Source organism: Rhinatrema bivittatum, chromosome 6 (assembly GCF_901001135.1).
Source record: "Rhinatrema bivittatum chromosome 6, aRhiBiv1.1, whole genome shotgun sequence".
NCBI lineage: Eukaryota > Metazoa > Chordata > Amphibia > Gymnophiona > Rhinatrematidae > Rhinatrema > Rhinatrema bivittatum.
Genome location: NC_042620.1, coordinates 110669257 through 110684267, shown reverse-complemented (window position 1 = coordinate 110684267; position 15011 = coordinate 110669257). Strand labels below are relative to the sequence as shown.

The 15011-nt window shown below is 43.9% G+C and overlaps 1 protein-coding gene across 7 annotated transcripts in view; it reads right to left on the bottom strand.

Moving 5' to 3' along the window:
• The window catches only part of DYNC1I2 (dynein cytoplasmic 1 intermediate chain 2), a 173628-nt gene that overhangs the window by 144849 nt on the left and 13768 nt on the right, over window positions 1-15011 (bottom strand). For 6 of the 7 annotated variants that reach the window (XM_029605776.1, XM_029605780.1, XM_029605782.1 and 3 more), the window contains one exon: window positions 740-857. In XM_029605776.1, coding sequence (XP_029461636.1) covers window positions 740-847 — 108 coding nt within the window. In that variant the 5' untranslated portion in view covers window positions 848-857. Of the gene's footprint in view, window positions 1-739; window positions 858-2495; window positions 2517-15011 lie in introns of those variants that run through there. The other variant, XM_029605779.1, reaches the window with a different exon arrangement.

Sequence of the window (15011 nt, the reverse complement as noted above, 5' to 3'; positions counted from 1 at the left end):
ACTGCACCCTATCCCAATCTGCCATGACATCGGTAGATCCAGAGCTTTTAAGCCAGCCTACTGTGGGTAGCAGAGCATGGCAAAGGGGACAATCCAAAGGGGTGTGCCACTTTGAGCACCCCTAGGTAAGTTCTTCTATAGGTTTTGAAAAGCTCTTGGGACTTTTCAACCTTGAAAAAGTGACAGCAGAGATGTTGCAGTATGTTAGTTTTCCACTTTGTGGCCAGTTTTGTTTACATTCGTGGCCTTGGAATCAGACCTGGGCCTTGCACCACCTCCGATCATGCCACTGCTGGTAGAGGAGTGAAGAGCTGGTTCTGTTCTGGCTCCCACTGTTTCTGCTCTTGTTGCTTAATACTGGTTCCAGTTACCTGCGGGTCCTGTTTTCTCCCACTGATGTCACTGAGGTACAAACTACAATGCAGAAGCCTGCTGTGGGCGGTGGGTTGTTGCTAGGAGTGCTATGGAGCATTAATTTTTTTCTATTTTTTGGGGTAGGAGGTTTGGGAATTGTTCTAGCCCTACCCCTCGGGGGGGGGGGGGGGGGAGGCTGGGAGTAGGGAAGGTAAATGAGGGCTATATTGAATCTTTAATGTACTGAGATGTTATTTTCTGTATGTTACTGTTATTTATTTACTTCAAACTGCCATAAGTCCACCAGAAGAGTGGGATATAAAGATGAAATAAAATAAAGCAGGATTGCAAGACTTTTTCAAACAATTTCTTTAATGGTTCTTACTTCCTTTTTCTTCCTTTCTTCTTCCTTCCGTTTCTTCTCCTCCCGTATCTGAGCTAAACGCTGCTTCTTGCGCTCCAGCTCTGCCTTCAGCTCACTCTTGTCAGACATGACTGGATCTCTATTTAAAAAAAAAAAAAAAAAAAAAGAGGGGTTTTAAAAGGCAAAATGTACAAAATTACTCAGCAGTTTCACTGTGACCTTTCACCTTACATCTCCACAGCATCCCTTCCTTGTAAGCTCAACAACCTTTTGCTTTGCTTACAACAGAGGCACAGGCGTAATCAAAGTGGTTAAAGCAATGAGATGCAAGACTGGAAGCATTCTAAAATACAAGCTCATTGTAGCAGGTCTAGTTTAAAAAACAACAACAAAAAAACCTAATAGTAATTAAAATGAATTAAGATTGCACTTCCTTATTCACAGTTTTATTTCATTTTGGAGCTGAAACAATAGGGATTTTGAAAACTGCTCCTAATTATGTCATGCTGACCCTTCTTCCAATCATCATTCATGCATAACATGGTAACTGGTTGTCCAAGCAAGACAAAAGAGGGGAGGAGAAAGAAGCTGAGTGCCTGTAGGTCACTTTCTCATCTACAAGGTAATTTAAAGGGAACTTCGAGCCCTCTGGGGACAGGGAAATACACAGGACCTGAATGTAATCCGCTTTGAAGTGTTGGAAAGGCGGAATTTAAATCAAAAAAATAAACAAACATGTTAGAATGCAGTTCCTCCTTACTATAGGAATGTCTGCCCTGCTACTTCCAACTAATTTGGCCTTGTTTGCTACTGCTTTCAAACTTATTTTCTCTTTCCCTGGGTCTCAGATGTCACGAATCTGAGCTCCTTCTCTGCCATCACCTTTGGAAGACTGCATGCAAGTCAGACACCTGCTTCAGGTGGGCATATGGAGTTAGGAGGAGGTTGGGACATTTGTCATGCCAAGTCCAACCGCGCACCGCAAATTTCTTTGACACTGATGATGTCTTCTTAGCAGACTTCAACAGGGAATTACTGTTTAGAGCAGACTGACTAATCCCTTAAAATCCAAAAGCCATATTAAAAAAAGCCTAATTAGGGCACCACATGTTCCCAGACACTGCAGGTCACACCCCAAAAGCCACCAGGTGTTTTTGCTTTGCTGTGTATGCTACTGGGCAAGTTTAAAACTGTAGCCTCAACTCAACTCTTTAAATACCAACTTGAATGTTTCTTAGTACTATTGCATTCTCTTTGATCTTATTACTAGGTTTCCCTTCCTTCAAGTACAAATGCATTTTATTTTACACTCCTTGGAATAAAATGTATTACAGCCCTACCACGAGTTTTAAAACAATCCTTCTTTAGCAACATATTTCAATTATTCCTGCTATCTTCATCGTATCTAGCCATCAGTGTGATACCAGCAAGGGATTATGCTAAGAGTCTGTAAAAAAGAGCATGATTTACATAAACTCTTAATGGTGAGAATGACAAAATAGGAGGAGTTTAAAAAATATAACCATCAAGCAATAACACTTCCTCAGAAATAAAACAAAGATCAGAACAAAAAAAAAACATATGGGGATCTTCATGGATTTTTAAACAACTTGCTAAAACTGATGCTTTAAAAATTGTCTTCTTGCAGCCACAGGTGGTGAAAAGATTAAACAAAAAAACCCAAAAAAACCTGGGCTGGTCAGTGGCTCAGTGGCAGTTCTGTACACTGCCATTCGGATGACATGGGTTTGATTCCCGGTTCATGCCCTCCACTTACCAGGCCAGAGGTGCAGATGCTGTAGAGCAGGGGTGGCCAACTCCAGTCCACTCATGCATATTCATTATGGATATCCTGAAAACCTGGCCATAAGAAAACATTACAGCAGTAGTTGCAGATGAAGGTTCATGATGCCAGAATCCCAGCTCTGGTCCCAACTGAGTTAGAAGTCAAAAGGAATAGGAGGAAGCTTCCAGCACCTTCCCCTGCCATCAAGAAAAAAAAAGCTAATACAAGAAAAAGCCCTTATGAACCAGTATACAGCTATGTCCTGTTTTTATTTTAGGAACTGAGCAAGGAATCCATGTGGTATGAAGCATGGAATGCAAATGTTAAATCTTCATAGTAAGTAGAGGAGTAGCCTAGTGGTTAGAGCAATGGGCTATGAACCAGGAGACCAGGGTTTGAGTCCTCCTTGTGACCTTGGGCAAGTCGCTTTACCCTCCATTGCCTCAGGTACAAATTTAGATTGTAAGCCCCCTGGGGATAGGGAAATACCTACAGTACCTGAATGTAATCCACTTTGAAGCACTGAAAAAAGTGTGAAAAGTGGAATATAAATCTAAAATAAATAAATGTCAGCTGTAAAACATCCAAGTGGTCCATCCAGTCTGCCCAACAACATTTTTTGGGGGTAGTAACTGCAGTTCCATGCAAGTTACCACCATGCTTTCTGTTGCTGCTCCATACAGGTTACCCCTTTTCCATCCTTTAACCACAAGAGATCCTCTTTGTTTATCCCATGCCTTTTTGATTTCCATTACAGTTCTTATCTTCACTACATCTTCTGAGAGAGTATTCCATGCATCCACCACCTTTTCTGTGAAGAAATATTTCCTGATGTGGTTTGAGTCAATGCCCTCAGAGTTTCATATCATGACCTCTAATTCTACAGCTTTCTTTCCATTGGAAAAGGTTCAATTTGTATGCATCATTAATTCATTTCACATATTTAAAAGTCGGTATCACATCTCCCCGTCTCTTTTCTCCTCCAGGGTATACATATTCAGGTACTTTAGTCGCATCTCATACAACCTTCAATGCAGATCCCAAATCATTTTGGTTGCCTCTTTCTAGACTGCTTCCATCTTGTCTCTATCCTTTTTGAGATATGGTCTCCAAAACTGAACACAGTACTCCAGGTGAGGCCTCAAAGATCTATACAAGGGCATTGTCACCTTTTTCCTGCTGGTTATGCCTGTCACTAAGCAGCACAGCATCCCTCTGGCTTTGCCACTGCCTTGTCATGGTTCCTGATTTATGGTTCACAGTTACATTTAATTGAGTTTATGAAAGTTCTCTTTTAATAGTTTCCTGTATACTTGTGTTAATGTATTCTGCCTTGAGGCGACTGTTTTAATGTATTTCCGCCCTGGAGGCGACTGTTCAGTTCTTTGTAAACCGGTGCGATATGTATTCTTTACAGGAACATCGGTATATAAAAATTAAAAATAAATAAATAAATAAATATTGCTTTGCTGCCTTCAGATCATCACACACGATTACCCCAAAGTCTCCTTCCCTCTCCATGCACATTGGTCTTTCAACCCTCGCATCACATACAGCTCCTTTAGATGTCTGCATCCCAAATGCATGTCTCTACACTTCTTGGCAGTGAATCCCAGATGCCAAACAATCGACAACTCCTCAAATTTTCCTATTTCGCTTTTCATTCTATCTACTCCTTCATGTGTGCCTACTCTATTGCAGATCTTAATGTCACCTGCAAAAAGGAAACGCTTTGCTTCTAATCCTTCTGCAGTAACTGTCCACAAAGATAATGAACAGATCCAGTCCCAGGAAAGATCCTTGAAGAACTTCATTTCTGACTTCTCACCTCAGAGTAGGTTCCATTTACCTCTACTCGCTGTTGTCTGTCCTTCAACCAATTTGTAATCCATTACATCAACTCAGGACCCTCTCACAGGCTTTTCATTTTGTTCACGAGCCTCCTATGTAGACCGTATCAAAAGCTTTGCTGTAATCCTGTAAATCATGTCAAGTGTTCATCCTTGATCTAATTCTCTAGTCACCCAATCAAAAAAAAAAAAATCAGATTTGTTCCTTTACTAAAATCATGTTGCTTTGGCTCCATCAACTCACCGGATGGTAGATAGTTGACTATCCTTTCCTTCAGCAGAGTCTCCATTAATTATTCCACCATTGACATAAGGCTATCAGGCCTATAATTTTCAGCCTCCTCCCTACTACCACTATTGTGAAGCAGGACCAAAACTGCCTCTCTCCAATCTTGTGGCACCACTCCTGTCTCCAAGGTTATATTGAATAGATCTTTCAGCCAACACATCAGGACATCTCTGAGCTCCCATGGCCTTGTCCACTTTCAGTTTTGCTAGTTCCACCCAAACACTCTCCTCTGTAAATGGGGTGGAATCTACCCTATCTTTAGACTTGCCAACCAGCAAAGTTCCATCTCCAAGCTCTTCTTTAGTGAACACCAGACTGAAATATTTTATATTTTTGTTATTTCTTCATCTTTCTCCACATCCCCTTTGTCTTATAATACCGTCTCTGACCTTTGTCTATCTGAAAAATGTTTTATCACCTTGCTTTATCTCTTTGGCAATCCTCTCTTCTAGCTGAGATTTTGCTATCCTGATTTCTTTCCTCCCCTTTTGCAGCTTCTCCGGATATTCTTCCCTGTGTTTCTCTTTTTTGAGAATACTGAATACTGATCATTTAGCCTTTATGTTTTCAGCTACCTATTGGAGAACCACAATGGTTTCCTTTTCTTTTTATTTCCTTTTCTTATACAAAGATTTGTTGCTATTATAGCTCCTTTCAATTTGGTCCACTGTTATTCCACTTCATCCATCTACTTCTAGCCTTTTTGGAGGTATATTCTCATTCTACCAAAGTCCATATTTTTAAAATCCAAGACAAACATACTTTTCCAAGATATGTTCAATGATTAGTCATGGGATTTGAGCTACATGGTCTTCAATTCACACTTCATTTATATATTATGATAATTCTGAAAATCAAGACTATCTCCCGAATTTTAAAAAGCCGGCATACATAAAAACTGGGGGATAAGCGTCTGGCTGGGCAGTGCGCGCACCGAGCATATGTTAGAAAAAGCACGGCCATGCACATATCTCCCGGTACGTGCAGAACTGCCGGGCCATGCAAAAGGGGCGTGCTGGGGGGCAGGTTAAACTAGCTAGATAGGGGTTAGGGGTCAGGAGGAGAGGGGAAAAGGGAAGAAGGGAAGTTAGGGGGATAGGAAAGTCTGCTCCTTAATTGGCATGGGCTTGGAGGGAACTGGGAAAATCCTACTCACGTCGCCCCACATATTTTTTGCACGTGGGAGAGGCCACCTGCCCACACATGCGCGCGCAGACATTAAAATCCAGCGCACATGTGCACGCCGACACATGCATGTTATAAAATAGCTGCATCCATGTACATGCGCCAGGAACTGGGTGCACACGGACACCCATGCGGTTTTTTGTTTTTGTTTTTTTAAATCAACTTTTATGTCAGCACTATATCAGGATTCCTCTATAGGCAATTCACTGCCCCCATTCTGAATCATCTGCCTTTTGTTTAGCAAAGTGTACAACAATCCACTATTGTCTCCTGTTCTCTATTTAAACAAAGGAATGATTTGACCAAGACCATCATCTTTGACGTAGCAGTTACAGTCCTATTACACAGGACTTAAAAAAATATGGGCATATATCATCTTCCCACTACGTGATAGAACTGATCAGAAAATTATAGGCCAACAGTAAATGGGAACATAAGAACATGCCATACTGGGTCAGACCAAGGGTCCATCAAGCCCAGCATCCTGTTTCCAACAGTGGCCAATCCAGGCCATAAGAACCTAGCAAGTACCCAAAAACTAAGTCTATTCCATGTTACTATTGCTAGTAATAGCAGTGGCTATTTTCAAAGTCAACTTAATTAATAGCAGGTAATGGACTTCTCCTCCAAGAACTTATCCAATCCTTTTTTAAACCCAGCTACACTAACCACACTAACCACATCCCCTGGCAACAAATTCCAGAGTTTAATTGTGCGCTGAGTGAAAAAGAACTTTCTCCGATTAGTTTTAAATATGCCACATGCTAACTTCATGGAGTGCCTGCTAGTCCTTTTATTATCCAAAAGAGTATAACTTATTCACATTTACCCATTCTAGACCTCTCATGATTTTAAATACCTCTATCATACCCCCCTTCAGCCATCTCTTCTCCAAGCTGAAAAGTCCTAACCTCTTTAGTCTTTCCTCATAGGGGAGCTGTTCCATTCCCTTTATCATTTTGGTCACTCTTCTCTGTACCTTTTCCATCACAACTATATCTTTTTTGAGAAGCGGCGACCAGAATTGTACACAGTATTCAAGGTGCAGTCTCAGCATGGAGCGATACAGAGGCATTATGACATTTTCCGTTTTATTCACCATTCCCTTTCTAATAATTCCCAACATTCTGTTTGCTTTTTTGACTGCCGCAGCACACTGAACCGATGATTTCAATGTGTTATCCACTATGACGCCTAGGTCTCTTTCTTGGGTGGTAGCTCCTAATATGGAACCTAACATTGTGTAACTATAGCATGGGTTATTTTTCCCTATATGCATCACCTTGCACTTCTGCACATTAAATTTCATCTGCCATTTCGATGCCCAATTTTCCAGTCTCACAAGGTCTTCCTGCAATTAATCACAATCTGCTTGTGATTTAACTACTCTGAACAATTTTGTATAATCTGCAAATTTGATTACCTCACTCGTATTTCTTTCCAGATCATTTATAAATATATTGAAAAGTACGGGTCCCAATACAGATCCCTGAGGCACTCCACTGCCCACTCCCTTCCACTGAGAAAAATCCTACTCTCTGTTTCCTGTCTTTTAGCCAGTTTGTAATCCACGAAAGGACATCACCACCTATCCCATGACTTTTTACTTTTCCTAGAAGCCTCTCATGTGGAACTTTGTCAAACGCCTTCTGAAAATCCAAATACACTACACATCTACTGGTTCACCTTTATCTACATGTTTATTAACTCCTTCAAAAAAGTGAATCAGATTTGTGAGGCAAGACTTGCCTTGGGTAAAGCCATGCTGACTTTGTTCCATTAAACCATGTCTTTCTATATGTGCTGTGATTTTGATATTTAGAACACTTTCCACTAGTTTCCTGGCATTGAAGTCAGGCTAACTGGTCTGTAGTTTCCCAGATCGCCCCTGGAGCCCTTTTTAAATATTGGGGTTACATTAGCCACCCTCCAGTCTTCAGGTACAATAGATGATTTTAATGATAGATTACAAACACACACTGAAACAGGAATTCCTGGCCCAGGAATCACCCTCTTAGAAACACTGCATCTCCCTCAACCTCCGTAGCAAATATAATTATCTAAACCGAATTAAAGTAAAACAAAACAAAATTACAAAAGTCAAATATCTCCTACTTTAACTTCAACTACATTCCACGCTGTCGGTTTCCATGGACAGTATTTTCTAAGAAGCCTACACAATTCTGTCATTGTTCACAGCCAAAATGAAATGGTTTTCTCATTGCAAACCATATTCCTGTGCATCCCCTGAAAGGCTTGATTGTTGGGTCAATGGATAGCTGCCTCTAGCAACAAAAACCCAGGCTTGAAGCAGCAACCGTGAATGATGCAGCCAGTCCTATGGCTCCTTTTGGGTTGATCAGTGGTGTCAGAGGAAAAGACCAAGTCCAGACTTACTCCTCCATTTAAAAGGGGGCTTTAGAAGGTTTTTTTTTTTATTTTTATGAAGCCAGACTAGTTTAGCTGTGATGAAGAAATAAAGATAATTACAGCAATGATAGTACACTGATCAAGCTTTTAGGAAGAGATTGCACTGATCAGTCTTATAGGCTGCTGAAATGCTAAAAGGTCAAGTAGTATGTTAAGGATCAGCACTGAGTTTTGTTTCTATCTTCTGGACTCAATTTATTAGAAATCACATGACGTACAACAATCCAATCTTATTAGCATATATGAGATAAAATTATAATGCCAACCAACTAGGAAAATGTTATATTAACCACGTAGCTAGCTTACTGGTGTGCCACATCTTCCTATTTAAACTTTTGTATCACTAGCGTTCTCTGCTCCTGAATTGCCTTTGCTGAAATTGAACTCTGCTCCTGGGATATCTCAATGAAAAGCAAGTTTGCTTACCGTAAACGGTGTTTCCGTAGATAGCAGGATGAATTAGCCATGCTGTCCTGGGATCTGTCAATCAGATCCAGGAGGCGGAGCTTGTTAAGCAGAGGTTAGTTTTTGTTCCCCCTGCGGCTGCGCGTGTGTTCCCACGCAGGAAGTAACAGATTCTCCTCAGTCTGTGATTAAGCTGCAGTTGGTAGAAGGAAAACAGTGACTGCCAGGGAGGAGGGCGGGTCAGCATGGCTAATTCATCCTGCTATCTACGGAAACACCGTTTACGGTAAGCAAACTTGCTTTTTCCCGTCGATAGCAGGGCTGAATTAGCCATGCTGTCCTGGGAGTCCCAAGCTCCCGATCACGTTAGGTGCAATAATGTTAATTTGAATGTGATCTGCACAAGTGTGGCAGTCACTTAGGATGGGATGATAAAGATTGCAGGATTGCTTGTCCTATCTTTGCATCCGTGGTTGCTTGTTGATCAAGGCAGTAATGTGACGTGAAGGGATGGAGAGATGACCATGTAGCTGCCTTGCAAATGTCTATTGGTTGTACATTCCTAAGGTGTGCCCATGAAGTTGTTAGGGCACGGACTTGGTGAGCCTTGGGCATGGAAGAGAGATGTAAGCTTTGCTTATCATAGCAGAATTGAATGCACTGAACTATCCAGCTCGATATGGTACGTTTTGTTACCTGTAGACCCGGTGCCTTTGGATCAAATGATACAAACATTTGAGAAGCTCGGGATTCTACTTTTGTTCTGTCCATGTAGTACGCCAATGCTCTTTTACAGTCCAGCGTATGGAGTAACTTTTCCCGCTCATTGGCATGAAGTTTCGGGGAAAATATTGGCAATTCAATGCTTTGGTTGAGATGGAATTGAGAAATTACTTTCGGTAAGAAGGAGGGATGCGTTCTAAGCACCACCTTTTGATGGAAAAACTGTAAGTACGGTGCATAATGGACCAGTGCTTGTAGTTCACTGACTCGTCGCGCCAAAGTTACTGTCACTAGAAATACTACTTTCCACGTCAAATACTTTATGTGTGCTGAGTCCATAGGTTCAAAGGGAGGAAGAATGAGTTGTTCCAAGATCGTATTGATATGCCATGGAACTGGAGGCTTTGTAATTGGAGGGCATAGGTGAGATAGCCCTCTGATGAAACGAGATAGGAGCGGATGAGTAGATATTGATACATTATTGAAAGGTCTATGGTAGGCACCAATGGCACTGAGATGAACTCTAATAGAAGATGTGGCCAGTCCATCGTCATATAGCGTATGTAAATAATCTACAAGTTGTTCCAGTGGACAGTCCAATGGTGATATATGATTGGATGTGCATCAAGTGGAATAACGCCTCCATTTGTAATTGTAAGTTTTCCTCGTGGATAGCTTTCTAGATTCTAATAGTATAAGTTGTGCATGTTGCGATACTTTTTGTTCCGTTAATAGGAGCCGTTCAACCTCCATGCTGTCAAGTGGAGGGATGCATGCAACGGGTGTAGAAGAGTCCCTCGTTCCTGAAGGAGAAGATCTGGTCGATTCGGAAGACAATTTGGCGTTTCTCGAGATAAGTGGAGAAGGTAACTGTACCATGGTTGCTGCGGCCATGCCGGGGCGATAAGAATCAATTGAGCTCTGTCCTTTATGCACTTTTGAATTGTTCTCGTGATCAGAGGTATGGGAGGAAAGGCATAGAGAAGACCCGTCGACCACGGAATGAGGAACGCATCTTGCGCCGTCCTGATGGCGCTGGGTCGTATGGAGCAGAAATTTTTAACTTGCGTGTTGAGTTCCATTGCAAAGAGATCGATCGATGGGGTTCCCCATCTTCTGAAGACACTGTGGGCTACTTCTGGATTGAAGGTCCATTCGTGTGGATGGAAGATGCGACTTAGCTTGTCCGCTCATGTGTTTGCAACTCCCGGTAGGTAAGATGCTTGTAGATGTATGCAATGTTGATGAGCATGTTGAAAAATAATCAACGTCTCCTTGCGGAGCCCGACCCCCCTTGTTTGTTGATGTAAAACATTGCTACTTGATTGTCTGTATAGATCATGACTCTGCGACCCTTCAGGTAATCTTGAAACGCTTGTAGGGCGTTTCGAATCGCTCTGAGTTCTAACATTTATTTGTAGAGTTTGTTCTGCAAATGTCCACAGCCCTTGCGTCTCGTAAACTTAGAGATGTGCTCCCCAGCCCTTCCGTGATGCATCCGTTGTTAGGACTGTATTGTGGGTGGGTGGGCGGAACAGTGCTCCCTTTGCGAGTGTGGACTGGAACAGCCACCATGCAATGTCTTTCCTCATTTCGGTTGTAAGAACAATTGGTTGTGTTAATGGTTGTGTGTGTTGTTTCCACTGACGCTTTAGTCCCCACTGCAGGCGTCTCATATGTAGCCTGGTGTTGGGGACCGTGAAATTGGCCGCCGCCATGCGACCCAAGATTACTAACACTTGCCTCGCTGAAGGCATTTGAGTGTTGTTCAATTGTTGTAGGAGTCATCGTAGCTGGATTTGTCTGTCCACTGGAAGATAAGCCCTGGTCTGTGTCGTGTTCAGATATGCTCCTATAAATTGTATTTGTTGTGTTGGTTGTAGATGTGATTTTTGAAAATTGATCACTAGGCCCAACGTTTGCAAACATTGTATGATTTGTTGTAGGTGCTCTATCAGTAGCTCCCGAGTCGAGGCTACAATGAGCCAATCGTCCAGATACGGAAAGATTGTCATACCCTGTTGTCTGAGATGAGCCACCACCACTACCATGCATTTGGTGAATACTCTGGGTGTAGCTGACAAACCAAAGGGGAGTACCTTGTACTGGTAGTGCTGATGCTTGTACTGAAAGCATAGGTAACGCCAAGAGGATGGATGGATTGGAATGTGCGTATACGCATCCTTCAGGTCGATTGAACACATCCAGTCATTGGGTTGTAGCAGAGGAAGAACTGACTTCAAGGACATCATCTTGAATTTTTCCTTGATTAGGAATTTGTTGAGTTCCCAAAAATCTAAAATGGGTCGTAGGCCACCCGATTTTTGGGGGATCAGGAAGTAAGGGGAGTAAAAACCCCTGTTCCGTTGATTCTGGGATAGAAGTGTGATGGCCTGCTGTTGTAGGTTGGAGATCTTGTGCACGAGTTGCACCTGAGCTCCCCTGTTCTGTGTGGTGGGAAGGTGAGGTAAATGTGGTTTTGTTAGAAATTGAAGTTGGTATCCCAGACGTACGATGTCTAGTACCCATTGATCGGATGTTATTTGTTCCCATACTGGGAGACACGACTGAATTCTCCCTGGTGGCGTTAAGGTTTGTGGTGGTGGCTGGATGTTCAAAAAGACTGCGTTACTTTAATTGCAGGAGTCTGCTGTTGACTTTGCTGGCCTGGAGTACGTGGTTTCCCTCTACGAGGCAGATGGGATTGTTGTTGTGGCTGTGGCCTCTGATATGCTGGGTATGACTGGGGTCGAAAACTCTGGTACGACTTATAAGGTCTGCGACCATACGACGATCGTCGATTGTATGGGTAGTATCGCTTGGAGGCCATATAAGCCGGTTGTGTTTGCAAAGATTGCACGGCTATCGCCTCTTCCTTTAGTTTACCCACTGTTTCCTGTAGCTTTGTACCAAAAAGGTTATCCCCCGTGCATGGGAGATTGGCCAGCTTTTCGTGGACATCCTCCCTTATGGAACTAGAGCGTAGCCATGCTGTTCTGCGTGCTGCTATGGCCGTCGCTGATGCTCTGGACTACGTCTCCATGCCTTCGTAGACCGATTGGAGCAGATGTCTCGTGCATTCTTCCATGTCATGGAGAGTCTGCGGTGGTTGATCCCCTGTAGATGAGAGCATCCCTTTTGTTGCCTGGATGCATTCATACATGTATTGCACCATGCAGAATTGATGATGCATGATCCTTGCGGTAAGCATTGCATTTTGGTACACCTTTCATCCGAATTCATCCAGATATCTGTTGTCCTTGGTGGGCGGGTACGTCGAATGGGTTTTTGTTTTCTTAAACAGCTGCATCGCTGATTCCACCACTACCAATTCGTGAGGGAGTTGTGGGAGCGCATATGGTGGGTCTTTCTTCATTCGAAATTTGAAATCCGACTTCCGGGAAACCGCTTGTAAAGAATGAGGGGTTTCCCAAGATTTTAGAGGAAGTTGGTGAAGTAAATCATGCGGTGGAAGCGTAGTAGGGTCTCCCGGGACATCAAATATCTTTAAGAGCCCCAGGGTTTCGGATCTGGGGTCAGATTCTTTTTTAACCTGCAACTGCAGGATGTTACCCACTTTTTCCAGAAATCTGGGATATGATAGGTCCTCAGGCGGGGAATATGGTTCCTGTGGTAGCTCTGGTGTGTCTGATGGAAATCCGGTTGACGAGGACGGTGATCGAGAAGGGGATGGAGAATCACCCGGAATCTCCGGGGCTGTAGGTGTAGGTAATGGGGTTACTTCTCTCGGGGAGGGAGCTGGATCACTCAGTGGGTCCCTCAGAGGTGTAGAGATAGGGTCGATGATCGAGCCCTGAGGTGGTTTGCCCATTGCGAAGGAAGCTTCTAGAGTTTCGTAGAACCCTGCCAGTGATTGTGATAATTGCCAGAAAGCTTCTTTTGTCGCAGGAGGCATGACAGGCCTGCTCGTGCCCTGCGGCACGAGTGCCTTGTGTGGTAGGGATGTGTCTTCACTTCCTCTCGAGGGGGCTTGTAGATGACATGGATGCCTGAGACGAAGTGAGGCATATGGGCGACTGCTGTGATCTCGCCATATGGTGTGAAGCTATAGATGATCTGGAGGTGGAAGGGCTGACCTCCTTATCAGAGATCCGCTGCGGCACGGTATTACGATTAGAATGGTGTTTATGTCTATGCTTGCGGTCATGCCCTTTTAAAGTGGCCCGACCATGGGTAGGTCTAGACCTCTTAGAAGATGCATCCAATGTCCGGTGTCTCGACTCACTCGAAGTAGACTGTGATCTGGATTGGTGTTTACGCTTATGATGTCTCTTATGCGCTTCCGTTGTTTTAAGGCCATGCATTGGTGGGTTTGGCATGGTCTTCCCAGATAGAGTATATAAGTCGGGTCTGCGTCCAGCTGGGACTGTGACCGGTGTTCTGAGTCCTCTGGTATCCGCTGGTGCCCTTGCTACTACCCTGTGTGCCGATGAGGAAGATGGGTTTAATTTGTGCGCCCATGGTGTCGGCGCCGTCCTGTGCGCCCATGGTGGTGTCAGCGCCGTCCTGTGCGCCGATGGCGTGGGCGCCGACAGTGGTGGTATCCTGCCATGCTGTGTCGGCTCCATATAGTGCGCCCGCCGTTTTGGCGCCATTTCCCTGTATGGCGCCGCCCTCTCCGCACCGTATTTGGGCCTTTTCGGTGCCTTATGGCGCGACGGTTTTCTCAAGCCCTGCGCCGAAACACTGTGTTCCCCGGATCCCTCTCGGGCCTGTGTCAAACGGATGGGCGATCGATCCCGATCGGGGAATTCAGAGCCCTGATCCCCAGGTACCTGCCTCTCCACCGTTTTTCTCGGCCTGGAAGTGTCCCATGAGGCCGCCCTTCGAACAGAGTGCAAAGATTTCTTCATCGGGCCCGGTGAAGAATGGGCTCCGACGGGTCCGTCAGGCTCAACAGCTCCTTCAGACGATAGGCCTGTTGTTTTTTAGCCCTGGGGGACATACGGGCACAGAACTCGCATTCATCCACTTCGTGTGTGACGCCGAGGCAACGGTAACATCGGTCATGGCCATCCGTGACCAACATTACCTTGCAGCAGCGACACCTTTTAAATCCCGATTTGGACATGCTGAGGAGAAATATGACTCCGCGCGTGGAAAGAACAGACTGAGGAGAATCTGTTACTTCCTGCGCAGGAACACACACGCAGCCGCAGGGGGAACAAAAACTAACCTCTGCTTAACAAGCTCCGCCTCCCGGACCTGATTGACAGATCCCAGGACAGCATGGCTAATTCAGCCCTGCTATCGACAGGAAATGATTTTTCTCTCGTTGTTAGTTTGTTGGTATTAGAGTTTTTTTTCAGCCCACAACACTTCCACCCATAAAGACCTTCTAATCTGAGGTATTCTCTTCTCTCCCTAAGATTCTGTGTGCCCCATCTTCCTTCATGTTACTGGAGAAGGTGGCACCTGGGAGTGAGTTGCAGGGATGAGTTCCTTTAAAAAAGCCACTTTGGAGTTCCCAATGGAATGACAACTTCTTTTGGGGGTTACAGGACTTTCAAGAGTAAAATTTAGGTGCAAAATTATAATAAATATGACAGAACAGTTTTCTGTCTCTTCTAAATTGCTAGTCTTGGAAGATGCCTTTTTAGAATT